Source organism: Suncus etruscus, chromosome 16 (assembly GCF_024139225.1).
Source record: "Suncus etruscus isolate mSunEtr1 chromosome 16, mSunEtr1.pri.cur, whole genome shotgun sequence".
In the NCBI taxonomy this organism is placed as follows: domain Eukaryota; kingdom Metazoa; phylum Chordata; class Mammalia; order Eulipotyphla; family Soricidae; genus Suncus; species Suncus etruscus.
This window is the reverse complement of record NC_064863.1, coordinates 46,523,887-46,547,184: the sequence shown is the minus strand read 5'-3', so window position 1 is coordinate 46,547,184 and position 23,298 is coordinate 46,523,887. Positions and strand designations below refer to the sequence as shown.

General features: G+C 36.1%; 1 protein-coding gene across 4 annotated transcripts in view; it reads right to left on the bottom strand.

Moving 5' to 3' along the window:
- Positions 1–23,298, bottom strand: part of EXOC1 (exocyst complex component 1) — a 66,893-nt gene that overhangs the window by 4,017 nt on the left and 39,578 nt on the right. For all 4 annotated transcript variants that reach the window (XM_049789939.1, XM_049789941.1, XM_049789940.1 and 1 more), the window contains 8 exons: positions 19,619–19,724; positions 15,216–15,260; positions 13,338–13,501; positions 12,110–12,217; positions 9,501–9,577; positions 8,788–9,016; positions 6,158–6,341; positions 3,607–3,806 (listed from right to left, as the gene is read on the bottom strand). In XM_049789939.1, the coding sequence (XP_049645896.1) occupies positions 3,607–3,806; positions 6,158–6,341; positions 8,788–9,016; positions 9,501–9,577; positions 12,110–12,217; positions 13,338–13,501; positions 15,216–15,260; positions 19,619–19,724 (1,113 nt within the window). The remainder of the gene's footprint in view (positions 1–3,606; positions 3,807–6,157; positions 6,342–8,787; positions 9,017–9,500; positions 9,578–12,109; positions 12,218–13,337; positions 13,502–15,215; positions 15,261–19,618; positions 19,725–23,298) is intronic.

Below are 23,298 nucleotides of genomic sequence, written 5' to 3'. Positions count from 1 at the left end.
TTGTACAGCTGGCATATCTCTACATATTTCAAAAAATCTATTATAAGTAATTTACCATACATTATATTTTGTACATAAGTATGTGCCCACACTATTTATTATATCCCAGCATAATTCTGACTAAGGCCTCAGTTGCATTTAATTGTGAAAATTAAATTCTGAAAATTATTTTTACATATAGATTGCTTCCCAAGAAAGTTCAGTTTATATTCTGTCAACAGTATGAAGACTGCAACTTACCATTATTGGCACTGATATAATTAAAACAATTTGGTGACATTTTTGAGGTGTGAAGATACCTATTTGGTGTTTTTGTTTGAAAGTCTCTAGATAAAGGTGACCTGCTTTAACATGGTTAGCAATGTATTTGAGTCCTTTGTGGGACCTTAGTGCTTTCTTTATTGATTTAAAACATATCTTTTATAAGTATTTACTAACTTCGTTATAGTGACATAATATTCTTCTCAAGGTCTTTTTTGGTCTGTTCATTTTTTTGGCCAAATACAGCAGTGCTCAGGGGAGCACATGGTTTGCTGGAGATACAACCTGGGTTGGCTGCATGAAAGGCAAACACCCTACACATTGTACTATTGCTTTGGTCCCTCAGGTGTATTTTAAGTAAATTTCTTGTTTTGGTTTTTTTGTTTTGGTAATTGCATTATACCCAACGATGCTCAGGAATCACTTCTGGTGGGCTCAGGGAACCATATGGGATATCAGGGACTGAACCTGGGTTGGACACATGCAAGGCAAACATTCTACCTGCTATGTTATTGCTCCGGCTATTTTTGTAATATGCAGTTTTATTGACTAGCATGCTTTCTTTAAGGATTATATGATTTAACTCTAATAAATCTCCTCATTACTCTTCTCCAAAATTTTCTTAGCTATGGTTTATTACTAATTAAATTATTAGTTTTTGACAATATATATTGGTAAGTCTACTTCTGATACTTTTTTTTTTTTTTTTTTGGTTTTTGGGCCACACCCGGTGACGCTCAGGGGTTACTCCTGGCTATGCGCTCAGAAGTCGCTCCTGGCTTGGGGGACCATATGGGACACCGGGGGATTGAACCGCGGTCCGTCCTAGGCTAGCGCAGGCAAGGCAGGCACCTTACCTCTAGCGCCACCGCCCGGCCCCTACTTCTGATACTTTTAAGAAATTGTTTCTTCATGGAATACTGCTAGGAGTGAGCCCCACAAAGTTATGTTTCTACAAAAGATTTAATTTAGTTACTGCTGACACAAAACTATAACATCTATATTTATATTTGAACCTTGTGACTTTACTAGACACCAATATATATATGTGTATGTATATATATATATTTTTTTTTTTTTTTTTTTTGGTCACACCTGGCAGTGCTCAGGGATTACTCCTGGCTCCACACTCAGAAATCGCTCCTGGCAGGCTCCGGGAACCATATGGGACGCCGGGATTCAAACTGATGACCTTCTGCATGAAAGGCAAACGCCTTAACCTCCATGCTATCTCTCTGGCCCCGAGACCAATATTTTTTTGGTGGGGGGTAGTTCATACCCAGTGATGCTCAGTGACTACTCTTCGCTCTGTACTCTGGAATCACTCCTGGCAGTGTTCAGGGGACCATGTGGGGGTACTGGGGACCAATTCTAAGCTATCCGCATGCAAAGCAAGTGCCTTTCCTACTTTACTATGACTCTAGCCCCACAACAGATAATTCCATTTTTCTTGGGGCCATACCTGGCCAACTCCTGGCTATGTTCTGGGATCACTCCTGTCAGTGTTGTGGAAATATATGGGGATTTATAAATAAACTGGGACAGTTGTATACAACCTTCAATTTTTAAGTATAATTTTGAGGGGCCGAGTGGTGGCACAAGCAGTAGGGCGCTTCAATCCCTGGGTATCCCATATGGTCCCCCAAGCCAGGAGTGATTTCTAAGCACATAGCCGGGGTAACCTCTGAGTGTCACCAGGTGTGGCCCAACCTCCCCCCAAAAAAGTATTATTTTGAATAAAACTTATAAAAGATAGCTAGCTAATCATATTGTGGACAAAAGATAACTTGAGTTTCCATCATGCTGTTCAAATTCTTTAAAATAATGATTTTAAAAAAAAAATCATAATTTCTTTTATTTTTATTTTTTTCCATTCTGGACAACACCCAGTAGTGTTCAGAGATCACTCCTGATGGTATCTGGGAGGACCATAAACAGTGCCAGGAACTGAAGCGCCTTAATCCATGTTTTATCTTTCTGACACTTAAAAGCATAATTTCTTAATTTTTTTTTTGTTTGTTTGTTTTTGGGCCACACCCGGCGGTGCTCAGGGGTTGCTCCTGGCTATCTTTCAGAAATAGCTCCTGGCAGGCACGGGGGACCATATGGGACACCAGGATTCGAACCAACCACCTTTGGTCCTGGATTGGCTGCTTGCAAGGCAAACGCCGCTGTGCTATCTCTCCGGGCCCATAATAATTTCTTAATTTTAATGTTTCGACAGACTTGTTCTGGGGGAATGACTCAAAAGAAGGGAAAGGAAAAGAAATTAAACTAAAGTTTTTTTCTTTTATCTTGGAAACATTTTGAATTTTTTTTTTTAACAAAGCTGAATCACATTTTGAAATTTTCATCTGAACTAGGAATAAAGGTTGGTCACTTATGGGGTAAGAAATGAAAAGTATGGTGTAATAGAAAAGTCTAATTTATATTTCTACTCCCCGCCCCCCAGCTCCTAGAATTGCTATTTTGATTTTAGTAAAGTTTATTTATATTAACTGTTTTCACTTGTAAAATAGAGTTATTACTTCTCTTCCCCGACATTACAGGAATGAGAAGAGCCGGGGTCTGTGAACAGTGCATTGGGAGATTGCTATGCAAGCCAGTGGAGGTGCTGGCAGATGTCTGGATACCAGTGATTTACAGTCACACCCTGCCAAGTGTGCATGAGCACCACAACCAAAGGGGAACAAACTCAAACTAAAAACTAAAAACAAACTAAAACTAAAGAGATTTTTGAGCACAATGTCCAGCTGCCACCATACTTAAATCACACATGTGAGCAACATAGTGACCCCCTGAAGAAAACCAAAATGAGGGGGGCATGACCATGGGTTAAGCAGCAAGATTGAGTGAAAGAGCTCTTGCAACTCCTATGTGTCACCTAAACTAAATGTGTGAGGACCAAGTCCTATGTTCACTACTGATCGTTGACACAAGAAGACAAAAAAAGGGGGGAAATAACTAAAGGAAATAAGAGAAATACAAAGTATACAAAGTTTCTAGGAGTATCTGGACACACTGGTATCATTTGTTCCTAAATAATTTTTCTCTTCCTTATTTTGCATCCACACAAATCTAAGATAAATTTGTTGTTGTTGCTATTGTTTGGGGGTGGGGACATACATGGCAATACTCATGTAATACATGGAAATTATTCCTGGCTCTGCACTCAGAAATTACCCTGATGGTGCTAGAGGCTCCATATGGGATGCCTGGGATTGAAACCAGGTCAGCCTTGTGCAAGGCAAGTGCCCTATCCATTGCCCAACAATGCCCAACAAATCTGAGAGAACTCTTATTTTTTTGTATATGCTGATGCATGCATGCTTAAAATATACTCACATTGAGTTTTTCAAGAGGTTGCCCTAGTGAGTAGATGACATAAGATTGAAGGTGATCTGTATATTTTTGTTTGGCTTCTTTTTTTTCAGTTTCCAGACATGAGATTTTCAAACGAGAAAGTGTTGCAAAAATATGGTGAAAGTTTTCCATCATAACAACATCTCTGGGAGTCTTCTGGCTTTCATTTGCTACTTTCTCCACTAAGATAAAACAAAAAAATAGTAACATCCTGATATGAGTATAACCAACCACATTCAGCTATACAAATACTTACATGACTGATATTCTTCATTTGTTATATTTAAAAAATAAGTATATTTCCGAAATTAACAGGATCTTCACAGTCATCTAAGCCTAATTAAAAAGCATTCTAAAAATAGTTTATATATAGAATCAATTTGTAATAAAGCTGGCTTTTCAAATTGGTAGAGAAATGATAAAATTCAAAATCTGGTTAGGACAACCAGACCTTCAAGCAAAATTTGCCATTTTACTCAACTCTAAATTGTTCAATTAACTCTAATGTGAAATGAATTAAAATAATTGCATATAATCATATATACTAAGGGAAATAAAGCCAATTAAAAAAATTTGGTGGGAGCAATAAATAGCACAATGGTAGGGCATTTGCCTTGCACGCAGATGACCAGGGATGAACCGGCATCTCATATGGTCCCCAAGCTTGCCTAGAATAATTTCTGAGCACAGAGCCAGGAGTAACTATTGAGTGCTGCTGGATGTGGCCCCAAAACCAAAAAGAAAATATTGGTGACAATGTGACTAAGAATGAACCAAAACTCGTAAGAGAAGACATTAAATAAACAAATTTTTTTTAATTTTGGGCCACACCTGATGATGCTCAGGGGTTACTCCTGGCTATGCACTCAGAAATTGCTCCTAGCTTGGGGACTATATGGGACACTGGGGTATCAAACTGTGCTCCATCCTCATGCAAGGCAAATGCCCTACCACTGCTCCATCACTCCGGCCCCTAAATAAACAAATTTGAAAGTTCTTACTCTTGAAAATCAGATCATAGTTTATTACCTGATAAAAATAAAAGGTTAATAATACCTCCTAATATTTAGCAATAATAAAGATATGAGCACCAACTCCTCACAGTACATTGGACAATATATTGGTAAAATCCATGGTCTATACCAAAACAAATTGGTAAAAACCCTGAGGTCTATACAATGGTTTGCTAATTCCATTTTTAGTAAAATGTCCTAAGGAAATTATTGAACAAGTATACAAAAAATATACTGAATATATAAAATAAACTGAAAACAATCTAAATTTTGAATTATAAGACTTTTATATGTAAATAGTGATAGATGAAATATTGTACAATCAGGAGCCAGAGCGATGACACAAGCAGGTAGGATGTTTGCCTTGCACACGCTGACCTAGGACGTACCTCGGTTTGAACCCCCAGCATCCCATACCCATATGGTCCCCCAGGCTAGGAGTAATTTCTGAGCACAGAGCCAGGAATAACTCCTGAGCCAAGGGGTGTGACCCAAAAAAAAACAAAACAAGCAAAACAAAACAAACAAGTAAAAAATACTTTACTTGTTCTTCATTTTATATATTGTATATGTTCCAATTTTTTACTTCAAAATAAGATATGTGAAGTGTATAAAGGAATTTGTTTATAGTTATTATTATTATTATTATTATTATAATAACCTGGCCCTCCAATGGTCTGAGGGACAGTGAATTGGTTCCCTGTTTAAAAATTTTGAGGACCCCTGTGCTAAAAGTTACACTTATGTCACTGCCTATCACTACCAGAAGGATTCCACTGAAATACAAATGGATCTGGAAGGTCATTTTCTTGGTTTTATTTGAGGAGTCAAGGGAAAGCTCTGTGATTAAGCATCTGCCTTGTCAGTATGAGACCACAAGTTTGATTCTTGTCTGCATTCTTGTCTGGGATTACCATTGAGTGACAAATTGAGATGTCAGCTGCAGCTCAACCTGGTATGTCAGAGCACAGTAACTCAAGTATGCACATCTCAGTGAAATGTGTGTTGGCACCACAACTTCAGCCATAAAAAGGGGTGGGGGAAAGAAAAATATGTGGATTTAAAAACTTTTAAGAATTTTAATTTTGCTTAGCAAGTCCACATGAACACTAAAATATAAATGCTCCTGATGAATAGGAACAGATATGTACTACTTCTTTTTAAATTTTTCATTTCATAACACTTTATGTTTTATTTAATTTTAGTTTTAGGGTGGTATTGGAGACCTGATGATGCTCAGGATTTACTCCTGGCTCTGCCTTCAGGAATTATTACTACTTGTGGTGCTCACGAGAGCATATTGGACGCAAGAGATCAAACCTGGGTTGGCCACATGCAATGCAAGCATACTATCCATTGTACTATTGCTCAGGCCCTTAATACTTTAATAAACCATGTAATATTTAAATGAATTACTTACTGAATACAAGAAATAATAACTACATAATATTTGACCTCAATTTCTGAGTTACTAGAATATTACAACTGGCTCCCCAAATCCTTAGAATATAAAAGCTTACCATTAACAAATACTCCTCTGATTAGTTTAGTATATGCTTTATCTAGATCTCCACGACGCTCTGCATTTTTAAAGATAGATTCTGCAAGTCCTGCGAATTCTTCAAATTCAACAACAAATGGAAGGATTCCAACTTTACTCTTCTTAGAGATCTTTACTTCTTCCATTTGCCTTATTTGGTTACTCTATGGTAGGTAGAAAACAAGGGAAACAAAATAATCAGACAACTTAGAAGCAACATATAACTATTATCAAACATATGTATCAAAGAAGACATTTTAGTACCTAGAACATTTTGGATGCTTACTACATGAAGATGAATAAAAACGGTAAGACAAACCATGTATATACATTACAGATTATATGTACTGTTCTTTTTTTTTTTTTTTTGGTTTTTGGGCCATACCCGGCGGTGCTCAGGGGTTACTCCTGGCTGTCTGCTCAGAAATAGCTCCTGGCAGGCACGAGGGACCATATGGGACACCAGGATTCGAACCAACCACCTTTGGTCCTGGATCGGCTGCTTGCAAGGCAAACACTGCTGTGCTAACTCTCCGGGCCCTGTACTGTTCTTTTTTAAAGAAAATCATCCCACAGGAAAAAGGACAAATTAAAGAAATAGTTAAGTGAAGATTGTGAAAAACAAATCTTTGTATAAAGAACAACAAACATCAATATGAAATCAAGGTATTAAATATTAGAACACATAAGATAGGTTTCTTATGGTTGTTGGCTATGTGGCTAAGTTTGAAAAGCACAGTCATATCTAGTTATTTCTTTTGTTTTGACAGTAGATTCCATATTCTGGGAATGAGAATAAGAATAGAAATATGAAAACAAAAATATGAGAACAGAATGGGAGAATGGGCACTTCAACTACAGATTTGCATTACAGAGTTTTGCTTTTATCTGTTAGTTATTAAATCTAAATTGGATCAGCAGAGTGCTATGTAAAATGGCTATTTCAAAATAACAGATTTTATACATATTTGTTTCTAAAGACCCATGAATTCAATTATTGTTCTAGGAAATCTCGATATTGTCACACAATGAATTACACTGACAAATAATGTAAGACAGTATAATGTAATGTAATATAGTCAATGCAATAATATATATTATAGTATATATCACAGTATGCATTATATAATGTGTATATATACATATATATATATATATATATATATTTATTTTAGTTTTTGGTCCACACCCGGCAGCGCTCAGGGGACCTGATGGGATGCCAGGATTCGAACCACTGTCCTTTTGCATGCAAGACAAATGCCCTACCTTCATGCTATCTTGCCAGCCATATATATAATGTATATATTATAATTATATACTAAATGTATTGGGGCTGGAGAGATAGATGGAGAGAAACTTCATGCAGAAGGTCGGTGGTTCGAATCCCACCATCCCATATGGTCCCTTGAGCCTGCCAGGAGTGATTTCTGAGCGTAGAGTCAGGAATAACCCCTGAGTGCTGCCGGGTGTGACCCAAAACCAAAAAAAAAGAAATGTATCATATATGCCTTATATATTATATAGTATAATGTAATATATACAAAGTTTTATATATAATATAGTATAATATAATCATAATAATGTAAGATAGTTTACAAAAAATTTCACAGTGATGTAACTGAAAAACTTCCATATTATTAACTGAAAAATCATATGAAACAGACTGAAAAGAAATTTAGGAGATAAGCATTAGTTCAAGAATTCCCCATGGGTGCCATCAATAATTTTGTATTATCTTCACTGCTATTTTTCTTATCAGTACTGAGAAGTAGTGGTACTGAGTAAGGAAGCTGAGGGCAGTGTAGATGTGTGAGAACTGCTTGTCTTGAGTTTGAATACCTAACATCACACTTTAAAACTAATAACCAGGAGAAACTAATATAACATCTCTGAGCACCTACCATTTGTGATGCAGGATTAGATGAGATACTATATATATGATATACAGCAAACACATATTTGTGAATGCTGGAAAACTTGCTAAATTGTGCAAACATTTCCACATTTAAATACAGAGGTTTGTTACAGACGAAATTATGTTAGAATATTAACAGAAAAATTAAAATAAGAGAATATTTAATGCATTCATTTAGGAGCCAAAAAATAAACTCATAGTAATAAAATTTATCTAAGTTGAGCTAAAGGCATTTAATATACTTTATGCTTATATACAATAAAATTATATTATAAATAAATTTATTTCCTGATCACTGCCCTACCCAGTTTTCACCAATGACATGAGCAACTCTGTCAAATTTTGATGCTAAAAACATATATTACACTGCTCTCACAAATCACTTCTGGCAGGCTTGGGGGACCATATGGGATGCTGGGGATTGAACTGGCAAGGCAAACACCTTATCTGCTGTACTATTCTCTTTTGTTTGTTTGTTTTTGGACCATACTCAGTGATGCTCAGGGGTTACTCCTGGCTCTGTGCTCAGATATTACTCCTGACAAGTTCGGGGAACCATATGAGTTGCTGGACACCAAACCCAGGTTGGCCGTGTGCAAGGCAAAAGCCCTATCTGCTGTGCTGGCACTCTGGTCCCAATAATTAGAATTCTTTGTTATTTAAAAAACAACAACCACAAAAACAAAAGAACTTACAATGCACTTGTCAAAATTTCTTTTGACAGTCACCAGAACATTTCCCAATGTGGTACTTAGGAAGGAAGCAGGATCCACATTTTGTGCAGTCCACACATGATGACTCATCTTGACTAACATGTAAAGGGAGTTAAAGCTATCGATTTTGTCACCTAGTGCAATCAGATTGTTCAGTTCGGGCTCAATGCAACGAAATATTTTAATCATCATTTGGCGAATCATGTCTTTCCTGTTCAGAAAACATACAAAATATCCGAAGTTATTACAAGCTCCAGGTGCCTTCTTTTTAGCTTTGATTTCTGGGTATGCCCAAAATGACTAAGATGTGCTATATTGACTAAGAATATTCCAATATTAAGAGCTCATTATTATATAATCGATTTATAATATTTTTTTCTTTTTGCCACTTTGTCATTTGTGAAGCTAAGTCCTAAAACATGCTATATGAATTCTGAGAAACACACCATGATTCAACGCTACTTCCTACCAGCAAACATCACAGTAGAAGGTACTTTGTGTGATTACTGCAAAGAAAAGCTGAAGAACCATAAACAGGCTCATTCTAATCGAATATAGGTGTTGAGGAAGGTAACCGTCTCCCACCAGAGTTCTGACCGCTGTCAGACTGCTGACAGTCCACCGGGCCCTTCACAGAAGCAGGATCTTCCAGATCCTTTTCTAGAAATAAACAACAGACCACAACCAACACATACTCAGATGACACAGACAGTGGTGCACCAGAATTATGTTGCCGAGAGAAGGTACTGCCATCCAGTTCCTCTGCTTCACTCTGCAAGATTAATACAAGTATTTAACATAAAAAAAAAGACTAAAAATTTGACTAGCTAACATAGCAAATGCCTGCTCAGTCTTAAAACTCCTAGGGCAGGATATATTACGAAAAGTGATTTTTACTGATAAATTGAGTAGAGTGTTCATGGTTTTGAGAGAATCACTGTGGGTTGAGAAGTTTTGTTTGGGGTGGTAATGTGAGGGAAGGGAAGTGCAGGGGATCAGAGAGCTGTGAGAACAGAGGAAAACTCAATAAAAAACATCTGGAAACAACTTTCAGAGGGAGTTTTAAAAAAATAGAAAAAATTATATCAACTGTTCTAATAAAAATGAGTATTTGGTAGAATGCTATCAACAATTCTTACAGAAGCCAATAATAAGCAAGTGCATTTACCATGGCCACAGACTACAAGCAGCCCTCTATTGAAATAATTCACATTTTTTGTTTGCTGTTTTAAAGCTGCAATTACTAATTACTCAGTGGTGCTTAGTAAATCACTTCAGGTGATCTGTAGGGGACCATATGGGATGCTGGGTATTGATTCAGATTGGTCATGTGGAAGGTAAGTGCCCTACCTACTGTATTATTTCTCTAGCCCTTTCACAATTCATTTTTATATGTTGGTTCTCTCAGGTGTAATATTTTAACCTTATGAAATAGTGTTCAGAGGTCACTCCTGGCCATGTTTGGGGACCACATGGTACTGTGGCTCTATATGCAAAGCAGGTGCTCTAGCTCTCAGACACCCAGCTGTTACACCCCACTAAGGAAATGGCACATATCAAAAGTGTTTTTTAGCCTTTTTAGGTGTAGTGCACTCCTGAAAAAGAATTATTTGCCAAAAAGGCCCGCTTAGAGTAGTTAAATCAGTTAACCCTTTGCGTGAATTGTTTGGCTATAATTCTAAACGTGGCTGTGACTATCTTTTTATTTTTAACCATTATTAGAAATCAGGCCTCAGTATTTTTTTTAACAAAGGAGGACAGTGCCAAAGCCCGCCAAAAGTCTCCTGCTGAGCTTTTTGTGATCTCTCTTTTCCCCCCCATTTCCTTAAAGGTATCTGGTTTCTCTTTACCTGTTTTTTCATATGCTAATTTTAGCTTTAATGTCATTGGTTCATCCCCTTTTCCTTTTTCCCTGGCTACGCCCAAAAATCCGTCTATATATAGGCCCAATTTAAGAAATAAAGCCTCTCTTTGGCCTCTCCCTCTTGTTTTTACCATGTAATTTTGTGTGTTTTCATTTATTTCATATTTCATAATTCATATTTCATATTCGTCCGCTTTGTACTTCCGCTTGATTCCCAGTGGAAAAATGAACCCACTAAGGTTTGCTAGTCCCTTGAGATGACCTTAATTTAAAAATCACTCTAAACACTTTTTTGGTTTGATGCCATATCCAGAGGAACCCAGCATCCCTGGAAATGCCAGGGATAGGCCCACAGATTCCTGTAGGAAGAGTATTCAGCCCTTTGAATCTATTTTCTGAACCTCAATTTGCATTCTTGAGAATATTCATTTAAAGAGCACCAAAATATTTCAGCAAATGTTTGTTTATTATTGGCCTTGGGGCCCAAAGAACTGGACATTACTAAGGGTTTATTTGTGGATCTGCTCTCAGGAATCACTCCTGGAGGGTTCAGGGAACCATATGTAGTACTGGGGACTGATTCTGGCCTGGGTCAGCTGTGTGCAAAGCAAATGCCCTATATGCTATACTGTCACTCTGGGGTCTCAAATGTTATCTTTTTTTTTTTTTTTTTTGGTTTTTGGGCCACATCTGGTGTCGCTCAGGGGTTACTTCTGGCTATGCGCTCAGAAATCGCTCCTGCCTTGAGGAACCATACGGCACAAGGCTTATTTTATTTGTCACCTGAGGGTAAGCTGAATAGGCATAATTATATATACTTTAAAAATGAGAAAAAAACTGGTTCAAGGTTTCAAAGCTGGTTAGTAACAACACCGTAAGATTCTACCTTAAATTCTTAACTTCCCCAGGCACTTTTTCTATTTCTTATTAGGCAATGGTTAAAAATTCAAGCAGCTTTTCTTTTTTAAAAATCCTGTTTTTTCTTAACAACTACAATGATACAATTGCTTTTTAAATACTGTTGTTTTATGAAAAGTAAATCTTACCTTTCACTTCCTCTTTGCTCTATTTTAAAGAACAATTAGGAATATTAAATCAGCTTGATCAGCTTTTGCTTAATTTTGACAGACAAAAGCTATTTTTAAAAATTCTTACATTTTAAATTCTTCCCTTTTCTTTCTTTTCTTTTTTTTTTTTTTTTTTGGTTTTCACCCGGCAGTGCTCAGGAGTTACTCCTGGCTCCATGCTCAGAAGTCACTCCTGGCGAGCACGGGGGACCATATGGGACGCCAGGATTCGAACCGATGACCTTTTGCATGAGAGGCAAACGCCTTACCTCCATGCTATCTCTCCGGCCCCTCCCTTTTCTTTCTTAATATTGAAATGAAAGATTACTATGTCTGAGTGAAATACTAGACAATGAGTAAATGTTAGTCATACCATAGTTCCAGGCAAATTCTGATGCTGCTGTAGTTTAAAAAATTTACTTATGAAGTCTTGTTCTGCCAGACAGAGGGGTTCCAGTTCACTTAGTACCTGTTCAAAGATCTGGGGAAAAAACAAAACAAAACAAAAAACCATAAAAATCCTTTAATAAAGTTAGTGTCAAAAATAACATTATGCGTTTAATCCATATTGCAAATTTTTTTCCTTGTTCTGTTTTGGATGACACCTGGAAGTGCTCAGAGCTTATTCCTGGTTCTGCAGTTAGGGATCACTTCTGGTGAGGCTGAAGGGATCATATATGGTGCCGAGGATTGAATCCCGGTTTGCTGCATGCAAGGCAAGCACTTTATCCAGCCCCTTATTTCTCATTTTGCAGAGGTGACAGATGATTTAATATATAATGTGAACAGAATCCCAATAATTAACTTTCAAGATAGAAAAAATAAACAAAACAACAGACTGTCAAGGTCTGGTAAGGTCAAGTATTATTATCCAGGTGCATTGGTGTTAGACGTTGCCCTAAATAAAATAAAAAACAATGATATACTTATCAACAGCAGACAAACCTCTTATACCTATTCAACGCACTGCAGTGAACAGTAGCTTCATAAAAGTGATTATTTTCTCTTTGCTTAGTAGTTGCTCAAATAACTATTTGTGAATACTTTGGGTTTTTTTGTTGGTTTGTTTCTGGATCACAACCCATGGTGCTCAGGAGTTACTCCTGGCCCTGTACCCAGAAATAACTACTGGAGGCCTCAGGGGACCATATGGGATTCCAGGGATTGAACCTGGGTCAGCTGCATGCAAGGCAAATTTCCTGCTCACCGTGCTGTTTCTCTATCCTGTGAATACTTCAAAATTTATAAAGAAACACTAATTTTTTCAGATTCAAAACTAAAATATTAAATTTGTTAATATTTTAAACTTAAGAGAACCAGAAGGACTCAACCTTTGAACACAGTCAAATGAGTAACACAATGGTAGGGCATCTACCTTGCATGCTGCTGACCCAGGAAGGACCCAGATTCGATCCCTGGCATCCCATATGATTGCCCACCAGGATTAATTTCTGAGCTCAGAGCTCAGAGCGATTTCTGAGCACCACCGGTTGTGGCCCAAAAACCAAAACCAAAACCAAACAAAACAAAAAACAACAAAAAGACTAATAACTTGTTATTAGAAAACTGAATGTGTTTAAGATGTATTTGTTTATTTTTACCTTATCAAATTTGGTTCTATCAGCAACATCAAGATCAGAGGCCGACATGTTTCCCATATCCAACAAGGAAGATGACTGGGATCTGCGATTCCCTGAACTCTGAACACTGAGTTTATTTAGGCTAGAAGTAGATCCAGTTAATTTCCCAGAACTCCCATGAAGACCTAAGAAATAACACACCATTGAGAGCTGTGACCTTCAAAAATGAAAAAGCCACACCACTTAACTCAAGACTTTTTCCACTATTTTGGTCTTGGGGATCACATTGGTCAGTACATGAAGACTACTCTGTGGGGCACGGAGCAGAGTATTTTTATCTTCCATTAATATTCCTGAGCGTGCATACTGGAAGGATAAGCAGAACCATAGGGCTGGACTAGAGAGACCTTAAATCCAAATTACTTATTTCCAAATTATTATTGCTGTTTTTGTTTTTGAATACAATAAAGATGATCAGGGCTTACTCTTGGCCCTGGCCCTTACCCCTGGCAGTATTTCAGGAACCATATGTGATGCTGGGAATTAAACCTGGGTAAGCTGCATGCAAGGCAAGCAGCCTACCCTCAGACTATCACTCTGGTTCTTGTTTTTTGTTTTCTGTTTTATATTATTCCACATCCAGTTTTGCTTACAGGGATCTCCTAAGACTGTACTCAGGAATCACAGCCTGAGGTATTCAGGGATGTGCTGTTGAGGATTGAACGGGGAACTAGTATGCAAAGCATTCATTCTAGTTTGTTAGCTATTTCTCTGACCCTCGATTAAATCAATATATAGGATTGAACCATCTGAACTATCAGAAATCACATTTTTTTATTTTTAGAATTCACATTCTTACTCTACCAAAAAAAAAACAAAAACAAAACAAAACAAAAAAACCCAACCAAAACAAATGAATTACCATGATTCAAATTAATATATTTCTGGCCCCAGAAACTGCTCCTCCCCTTACTCCAAAAGGGATGAATTACAGCTCTTTAGAAACTACACAACAAAGAAGGAGGGATAGAAAGAGGAAGGGGAAAGGGGGAATGGGAGGAGGAGGAGGGAGGATGGAAGAGAAAAAAGAGGGAGGAAGGAGAAGAAGAAAAGCTCGAAAACTCATGTTATACTTAAAATACAACTAAAACATATTACCTATATCATTAACCATAGAATCAGAAACATCCATATTTAGGTATAATATCCTAGGGACTCAACAGGGTCACAGGGAAAAATAAGAACAATATGGCTAAAGAACATCCTCTATACATAAAGAAATTAAAGATTTCATTTAAAAAATTTTACCACTGTCTTACCATACTATCCAATTTGGGAGTACAGTTATATATGATTCACTGCTACCAAAATTCTAGTGCTATTATAACTACTGAAGCATCCTCTTCTGAAAATATTGCATTTTAACAAAAAAGTGTAACACTTTAATTAAGAAGACATACTAAGTCATATAAAATTATTTGAATATTTATGTTCTGTATTACTTGCTGATTGTCAGAAGAGACAAAATAGCCTAATAAGATTAGAGATACACTTTGGCTTCTGTAGGCAAAACCTGACCAAATCTATAAGGCACTCACAATTTCTACAATGAGCCTGAAAATAGAAATAGAATGGTTAACATTTTTTTCTCCTAATGTTTTGATAACAAGTTTTAGCACCTGCCATGTATTTTAAACTAAAACAGGTAAAATCAATATTTCTTATATGTGGCCATACCATTACCATCATATTGGTTTCCTTTTAGCAATCAATCCTTGGCAACTCAACTCAGAGCAATCAGTATTTGTGGTGCATAACTTTTTTCAAGACAAACAACAATTTCTGAACATTAAACAAACATGCATTGAGAAAACCTTCTAATACACTTCGCATACTCACTCTCTGCTTCCTGTTTGACAGCACTCTCTTTTCGAGGCAGTGTAGCTGTGATGGATTAGGTTGCAAGCATCAAAGACAAAGACAAGTTAATAAACTGCATTTTGCACAAACCATGCACAAGAGGAAGTTAAAGCTCTAGTTTAAAAGACACATGCAAAGAACCATGAGAATCAAGTAACAAGAGGTGCAAACACATGTTTAGTTGGTCAGCTAAATGGTTGGAAAATTATGAGAAAAATTAAACGTCTTCTAAAGAATTTTTTTACTCAAATATTCAGAAAGAGAATTCTCTATTTGTATACTCCATACACAATTTTAGATTTTTTTTTAAGTTTATGAAGTTGGTCTTTTAACATTTGAAACTAGAACTGCAAGTTTTAGTTATTAAACTGTCATTTAAATAATTAATTTAGCACAGTGGAAATTTATTAAACCGAAGCGGCAGGTTTAAACATTAGATCCATCAACATTCTCTTTTTGTCTGTTTGTTTTTGGTTTTGCTTTGGGCCACATCTGGAAATGCTCAGGAATCACTCCTGGCAGTGCTTGGCGGAACATAATGGATACTGGGGATTGAACCCTGGTTGGCTGCATGCAGGACAAGCACCCTACCTGCTGTACTAATCACCCTAGATCCATCAATATTTTCATACTGTCCAAGAGCTCCTTTATTCTACATCTTCAAGAAAATTATATGAGCAGCATTAAGAATTTCAAGGTATCTGATGGAAATATAGTAACTGGGTTTAAAAACAATCCAAAAGACCAGGTATGGATATGTCCTAATATTGACTTTTAGAGATGAGTAAAGAACAAAGCTGCAGAAACAGTTCTCATAAAGAAAATGTGGGCTCTTTTAGGGTGATATGGCATCTATCCTATATGACATTATAGAGCAACTGTTAAGAAAATTTTATGAAATATCCTGAACTAAAATTAAAAGTTAATATGAAGTGCAAAGAAATCATAGAATGAATGAAACAGAATGTTAAAGGCTCTAACTATAACCTAAAAAAAGAAAAAAAAAAAAAAACAAACAGAATAGCAATGTATCAACTGTTACTATCCCTGACAAACTCCAAGGAAAAAGCCCGAGTACAATCACTGAAGTCTCATACCAGTGACATGTGTGTTTAACATGACATCTTACCTGTCTGGGCTTCCTGAAGATCAGGGAATGGAAAAAAATAAAGATGAACATGAAAAGGGGCAAGTAAGCAGGGCAAGTCAAAAGCATACTCTGGAGCTATACCTCTGGCAGCCTGCAGGGCTAACAGACCAGTTCCAAAAACAAAAGCCTAATTTAATAGTTTAGCATCTTTTTCTTTTTACTAGTCAATAATAAATAATAAGTAATTCCTGTTAATTTAATTTTAGATCATAAGTGGCCTGTATTATCTATAAGCAACAACCAATACTCAGGTAAATTTTTAAATATCTTCAAGTAACCTCCATAACACGTAAGTTTCATGCAGTAGCATCTTTGTTCATTGCAGCCTTCTAAGTACTTCAAAATCTTATTATATTGCATGTAGTGCATATTTCTTGCAAGATTCTTTCAGCCAGTCCTGAATTCAATTTTGTATTCAAGTTGTCCTTTGGAATCAATAAGATATCTTAGTTCCTTGGAGAAACAATGAAAAAACTATTTTGCCTACCTTTAAATGGTAATGGAGTATTAAATAAAAAGAAGATAAAGTATGCAAATCCATAACCTATAACTGACATAATACACAAATCTACATGTTACCTTAGCTTTAGGGAAAAAATTTTTTTTAGTTTATTTTTTCAGTGCTAGGAATCAAATCTTATACATGCAAAGCATGTACTGTACTACTGATTTACAACCCTAGAAAAAACTAGGGATTTAAAAAATGATTATTAAATTTCCTTTGACTACTATTTATAAAACATCAAGCAGAAAAATCACCAAAAGAGGAGGGCCATATCTCTGAGGACCTGAATCGAAGGAGATGGCCTATTTAAAAACAATTTATCACAAAGAATAAATACTTTTTTACTTTTAACATTATTTTGACTGATTTCAAGTAGATCTTAAAAGATGAATTAAGAGTGGGGTCAAAAGGAGAGTGACTTCCCCAGTGGAATATTTCTGACTATAGAATGTTTTATAAAATAAATGAATTTTCAGAGCAATTAGAAGACATATTTATAATTTATTGCTTTGATTAACTGAAGTTAGCATTTTAAACTTTCAGGGTTCTTTTTTTTTGGTGGGGGGGGGGGGTCACACCCAGCAGCGCTCAGGGATTACTCATAGCTCTGTGCTCAGAAGTTGCTCCTGGCAGGCTCGGGAGACCATAAGGGATGCCAGGATTTGAACTGGGGTCCGTCCTATGTTGGCCACATGCAAGGCAAACAACTTCCGCTGTGCTATTGCTCTGCCCCCAAAACTTTCAATTTCTATTTTAGTTTTAACTACTCTTAAAATTAATATAAGCATAATGTGAATACTTTTAAAAATTTATATTTTATTTTATTTAAAACTTACTGTCATCTGTATTTAATACATATTTTAAAAAGCCAATATTTTACATTTTCAAAGATAGTTATTTTTATTTAAGTTTATCACTTAATTTATCCATTATATAAAAAATTTTATTTTCCAGTGTTATCAATCATCATAAATACTCTCTATCTCTTTCCTCATTATTATAATTTCAGCATTTGAAATTATAAGTACCTTCTATATTATATAATTTTAATTTTAAAAAACTGGGGTGAGGTTCCTTTTTGGATTCTGGGGCACACCCAATAGTGCTCAGAGCTTGCTTCTGGATCTGTGCTCAGGGATCACTTCTGGTGGTGACTAAAGAACTATAAGTAGTACTAGAGACCTAACTGGTGTCCAATACTTTCCAGATAAGAGCCTGTATTATCTCTCCAGGCCAGGACAAAATATTTTAACAAGACAAAAGAATTTAAGAACTTAAGAGATAATGGGCTAGAGAGATAATACACTGGGTAAAGCATTTACTTTGCACCCAGCCAACCTGGATTTGATCTCCAGCATTCCATGATAGTCCTCTGAGCACCATCAGGAGTTTATTTTAGAAAAACTTTTTGTTTACCTCCAGTTTTCATAATTTGTAAAGGGGTTCTTTCAAACGGTACACTAACAAGTGGTGACAAATATACTTAATGAAAACATTAAACACGTAACTGAATTAATAGTATGCTGTTTACTTAACATAAAAAAGGCATAACATACCCACAGTGAAACATTAACAAAAATATAAACACTGCTGGTTTAAGAACAATTAACCTTTAGGATGAGTTAGCATTTCTGTTTCTCAAAGCCTATTGTCCCAAGATTCTTATCAGTACTTTACCTAAATTTCACGTATTTATATTTATACACAGATTCAAACCATTTCAAAAGTCTAAGCTAGTATAAGCAATATTTTAGTGTTGCCTTTCAAAAAATTAGTGAATCACAATTACTCAGGAAAGAGACTTTTCTGTTATAAAAAAGATCTTTTTTAAAGTGTTACCAAATGTCAATCTTGTTTCCTAATCAATAAAGACACTTAGGGCATAGGCTCTTTTCAACAAGCAAATGCTAAGCTCATTATTCTAAAGGGGAGCTATGCAGACACACTGAGTCATACATGTTGTAGCCACTTAAGGCCAGGTTTTGACTGGAAAAGGTACAGAACTTCATCCAAAAGGAACTCCAGAGATGGTGCATGCAAGAGCAGAACGTGGTCTCAGCAAACCACCTTCCTTGCCACTTGATACTTTCACTGGTTATTCTTCAAATCAGGTTTTTGTCCACTGTACATATTTAGAAGCAACAAAACTAATAGGGTTCAAACATATCTCCTTGGGAAGAAAGTAATAATCAGAGAAGAAAGTTACTTTCTATAGGACTTTATAGTGCAGAAATTTAGCTACTTGAGTAGCAGGGAAGAATATACCAGCAAAATTCCTTTTTGAATCAAAATAGCCAGTGAAAAGTAAGAAGCCAGGAATTATTTTCACTTCCCTGTGGAGAGGAATGCCTTGCCATATGAGTGACTTGCCTGTAACTGATAAAAGGTCTTTTGGGAAGAAACTAAGCTCTTAACATGTGCCTCTTACTCTAATATTTCCTCTACTGGAATGCAACTTCATTTTCCAGCTTTTCCTATGATATGTACTTTTAATTATGGCATGGATATACTATATCTGTAAGATTCACATGTCCAATAATTAATTTACAAACATATTTTACACATATAATAAGTTTTTCTTCCACAAAGTATCTAGAAATAAAATCAATGCATTAGGCTTACTTTCATTACTTCTTTTGTCTTCTACCTTGCCGAAAGTTTTAGAATTATTGGTATACTTTAAGACATTTTAAATAAGAGATGATGAACTGAGGTGGCTAAGCTTACCAAACTTCTTGCTTTCTTTGGCGGTGCCAGTCATCTTGATTTTTGCAACTTCAAAGAAATCTTTAATTTCTCTCTCATATAGTCGTGACAAATAATCCATGTAATTCTTTGAAAAAAAGCAATGTACTTTTTATTAATACCACAAATTGTGTCAGTATCCCCAAGTCCTTTGTGCTGGATTTAAAGTTTGTGGTCAAATTTATTGATGTATGTATTTCATAAGATAAAAATAACTATTCCTACCTTTACAAAAATGAAACAGGAGACAGAGAGCTAGTATAAGGGTAAAGGTGCTTGCTTTGCACAAACTGATCCTACTTTGATCCTAAATACCAGGTGGTTCCCTGAGTCTTGCCAGGAGCAATCTCTGATCACAGAACAAGGAGTAAGCCTTGAGCACTGCAAGTGTGGTAACAATGCCAAGCCCCACAAAGAAACAAGTTTCACATCAATAAGTTCACAAAATCAAAGTTAAACGTATTTTAATTTTATATATAACCTTTCACATATTTTAAATGTTTCTGTACTCATAATACATACAGCAATCACCTTTGTCAAAAACTTTAGTGACTGCAAAATACTGTCATAGTTTGTTGACATACTGACATACCACAATTTAGTAAACCAATTCCCGAAATGAGGTCATTTGAGTGGCTTCAATGTTTTGATAGACAATATTTATCTTAGTTTAAATAAAAACATCTATAATGGAGCACATAAACTGATCTAATCATATTTGCTTATCACCTCATAAAAATGGTATACCCACAACAAAGATACTACAACAATAGGAGACCTTATATTTTTCCAACACCTAAATTAAATCCTACACAAAGAGTTGAACTAAATTAAAATTAAGTCATGGCAGAACACTGTACCTAGCTCTTCTTTTAAAATGACCATGGATCTAAGCTTCAAGCAAATTTCGAATAAATCTGTCTAGTTTTATAAAAGATTTATTTTGCTTTAGTCATCAAGTGCTTTTTTCAAAAGGTTGTAACACTTGTCTAGTGATTCTAATGATTTTATTTTGTGTTTATATATTACAAAATACACTGAATTATAGGCCACATTTGAATTCTCACATCTGCTATAAGGAAAGTTATTCAAATGGGCAATTCTTTTTTCTTTTTGGTTTTGGACCATACCTGGTGGTGCTCAGGGGTTACTACTGGCTCTGCATTCAGGAATCACTCTTGACAGGCTCAGAAGACTATATGGGATGCTGGAGATTGAAGCAATCTGGATTGGCCATATGCAAAGCAAATGCCCTATTTGCTGTACTATCTCTCTGGCCTCAAAATAAACCAGTTTTCTGTGTTTTCTATTTCTGTAAAGTTATGAGGACATAACTTTATATATATATGAATATATATAGACACATATAATATCTATATGTACTATAGATAATATCTGCATTTATATATAATATTGTAAAGGAGCAGGTAAGGCACTTGGCAGATTTGAGCCCTCCAGAAATTATCCTTAAACACAGAGCCAAGAATAAGCCCTGAGAACCACTTGATGTGGCCCCAAAACCAAAACCTGAAAGTCTTTTGTTTTATTTTTGAGCCACACCCGACGGTGCTCAGGAGTTACTCGAGGCTCTGTGCTCAGAAATTACTCATGGCAGGCTCGGAAGACCATGCGGGATGTCAGGAATGGAACCTGGGTCAGTCCTGAGTCAGCTGCATGCAAGGAAGTGCCCTACTGCTGTGCTATCACTCTGGCCCCAAGTAAAAGTCTTATTTCATTAGACTGTCTATGTTTTTTTTTTTTAAGTTTATTCACATAGCATTAATGATCACTTTTTTTGCTTCTCCTTATTGATTTGTTCTGGGGCCACACCTATTTATGCTCAGGACTTACTCTTGACTTTATGCTCAGGAATAACTCCTTGCTTTGTGCTCAGGATTCAATTCTGGTGGTGCTAAGGGGACTATGGTGTCAAGGACTGAAAAGGGGTCGGCTGTGTACAAGACAAGTATCTTACCTACAGTAACTGTCTTTTCTACCCAATATGATCTCTTCTAATGAACAAAGAGCAAGATGTTTTGTACAATCTGTAAAATCTTCAGTCATCTGTACTCAAATCATTCAATAGCTATAAAAGACTATATTCTGCGATCAAAATTGAAGTGCACATTACTCAAGTACAAGAGCAAGTTATATATCTGTCAAACTGCTACTTTATCATCAGTGACATTAATAAAGTACTGAAAATCATCTCCTTTGCTAATGGGAACCACAGTGACTGGTATCTTTCCCCAAGACAGTAAAATTTACAGGTAGGAAAGGCCAGGCAGATAGGACTCTCAGTTCATTCACTTATCAAATTCAGAAATATATCTTTCACTCTGAGATTGTATTCATCTTAGCACCTCACACATAGCATTTAACCTGAAATTTAACTAGTATGAGCCTATTAACCTAGAAAGTCTTTTCAATTTTCATTTTGTACAGACACCTCCATGCTTTACTACATTTGTGAGATCCACAGGTAGAAGTGAAGATGAAAGAAGATGTCTGAGTAATCTTTAAGACAACCAGCAATTGTAGGAGTATACTAGGAGAGGGAAGCTTATCTTACTTAAAAATGGTAGAGAACATATAGTTTTCCTCTATAACAGCTATGGATAGGTTTGTAGTTCTGGAGAAGAGGAAATCTGGACAGTTGGGCTCAATGTATTACACAGCTACTTTTCCCTCCCAGGCTTTATGAAAAGATATAATAAAAATCAGGGCTTTAGGCTGGAGAGATAGTGGAGAGGCTAAGGCACTTGCTTTGCATGTCTATAACTACATGGTCCCCCAAGTACTGCTGGGTGTGGCCCCCAAATCCAAATTTGGGACTCTTATTGAGGTTCAGCAGTAAATAGAAGAGGTGCAATGGCAAGGGGTTCATATCCCTAAAGAAATTGGAGGGGTTTTATATTTCTGTCAAATTTTGATTTCTGTGTATATCTAATTGCATACAAATATCTATTAATTTGAATTATTATTTCTTAGTAAAGACATACTGCTTTGTTTATTTTCCTTCTTCCATTTTTATCTACTTTCCTCCTCTTAAAGAAATTCTTTTTCTTTGACATTTCTGTAATCAAATTAGATTACTAGGGGCTGGAGCAATAGTACAGTGGGTAGGGAGTTTGCCTTGCACAGGGCCGACCGGGGGCCGACTCAGCTTTAATCCCAGCATCATAAATGGTCCCCCAGCCTTCCAGGAACGATTTCTGAGTGCAGAGCCAGGAGTAACCCCTGAGCACCGCTGGGTATGGCCCAAAATTCAAACAAACAAAAAAACCCCAAACAAATTAGATTATGAGATAAAATACATATTTTGTCAAAAGTACAAACCACAAAATCAAGTAACAATCCTGCAAAACAAGGCAATTTCATTGTTGAAAAAGCTGAGTAATATTATCAATAAAAATACACTGTAAAAAGAGAATGATTCCATAAATCATTGCTAGGTTGGCTGTAGTTTTGCTTCTTCACTTTAAATTACATTCATAAATACTGTATTATATATATAGATAGGTTAATAACACTCACTGAGACACAATTAAGAAAAAAGCTTATTGATTATTTATTTGAATATTCACTAGGGGATAAATCACATGTTGGCACAAAACTCTTAAGGAGATATATTTAATTATTCAAAATAGTGATCTTCCGAA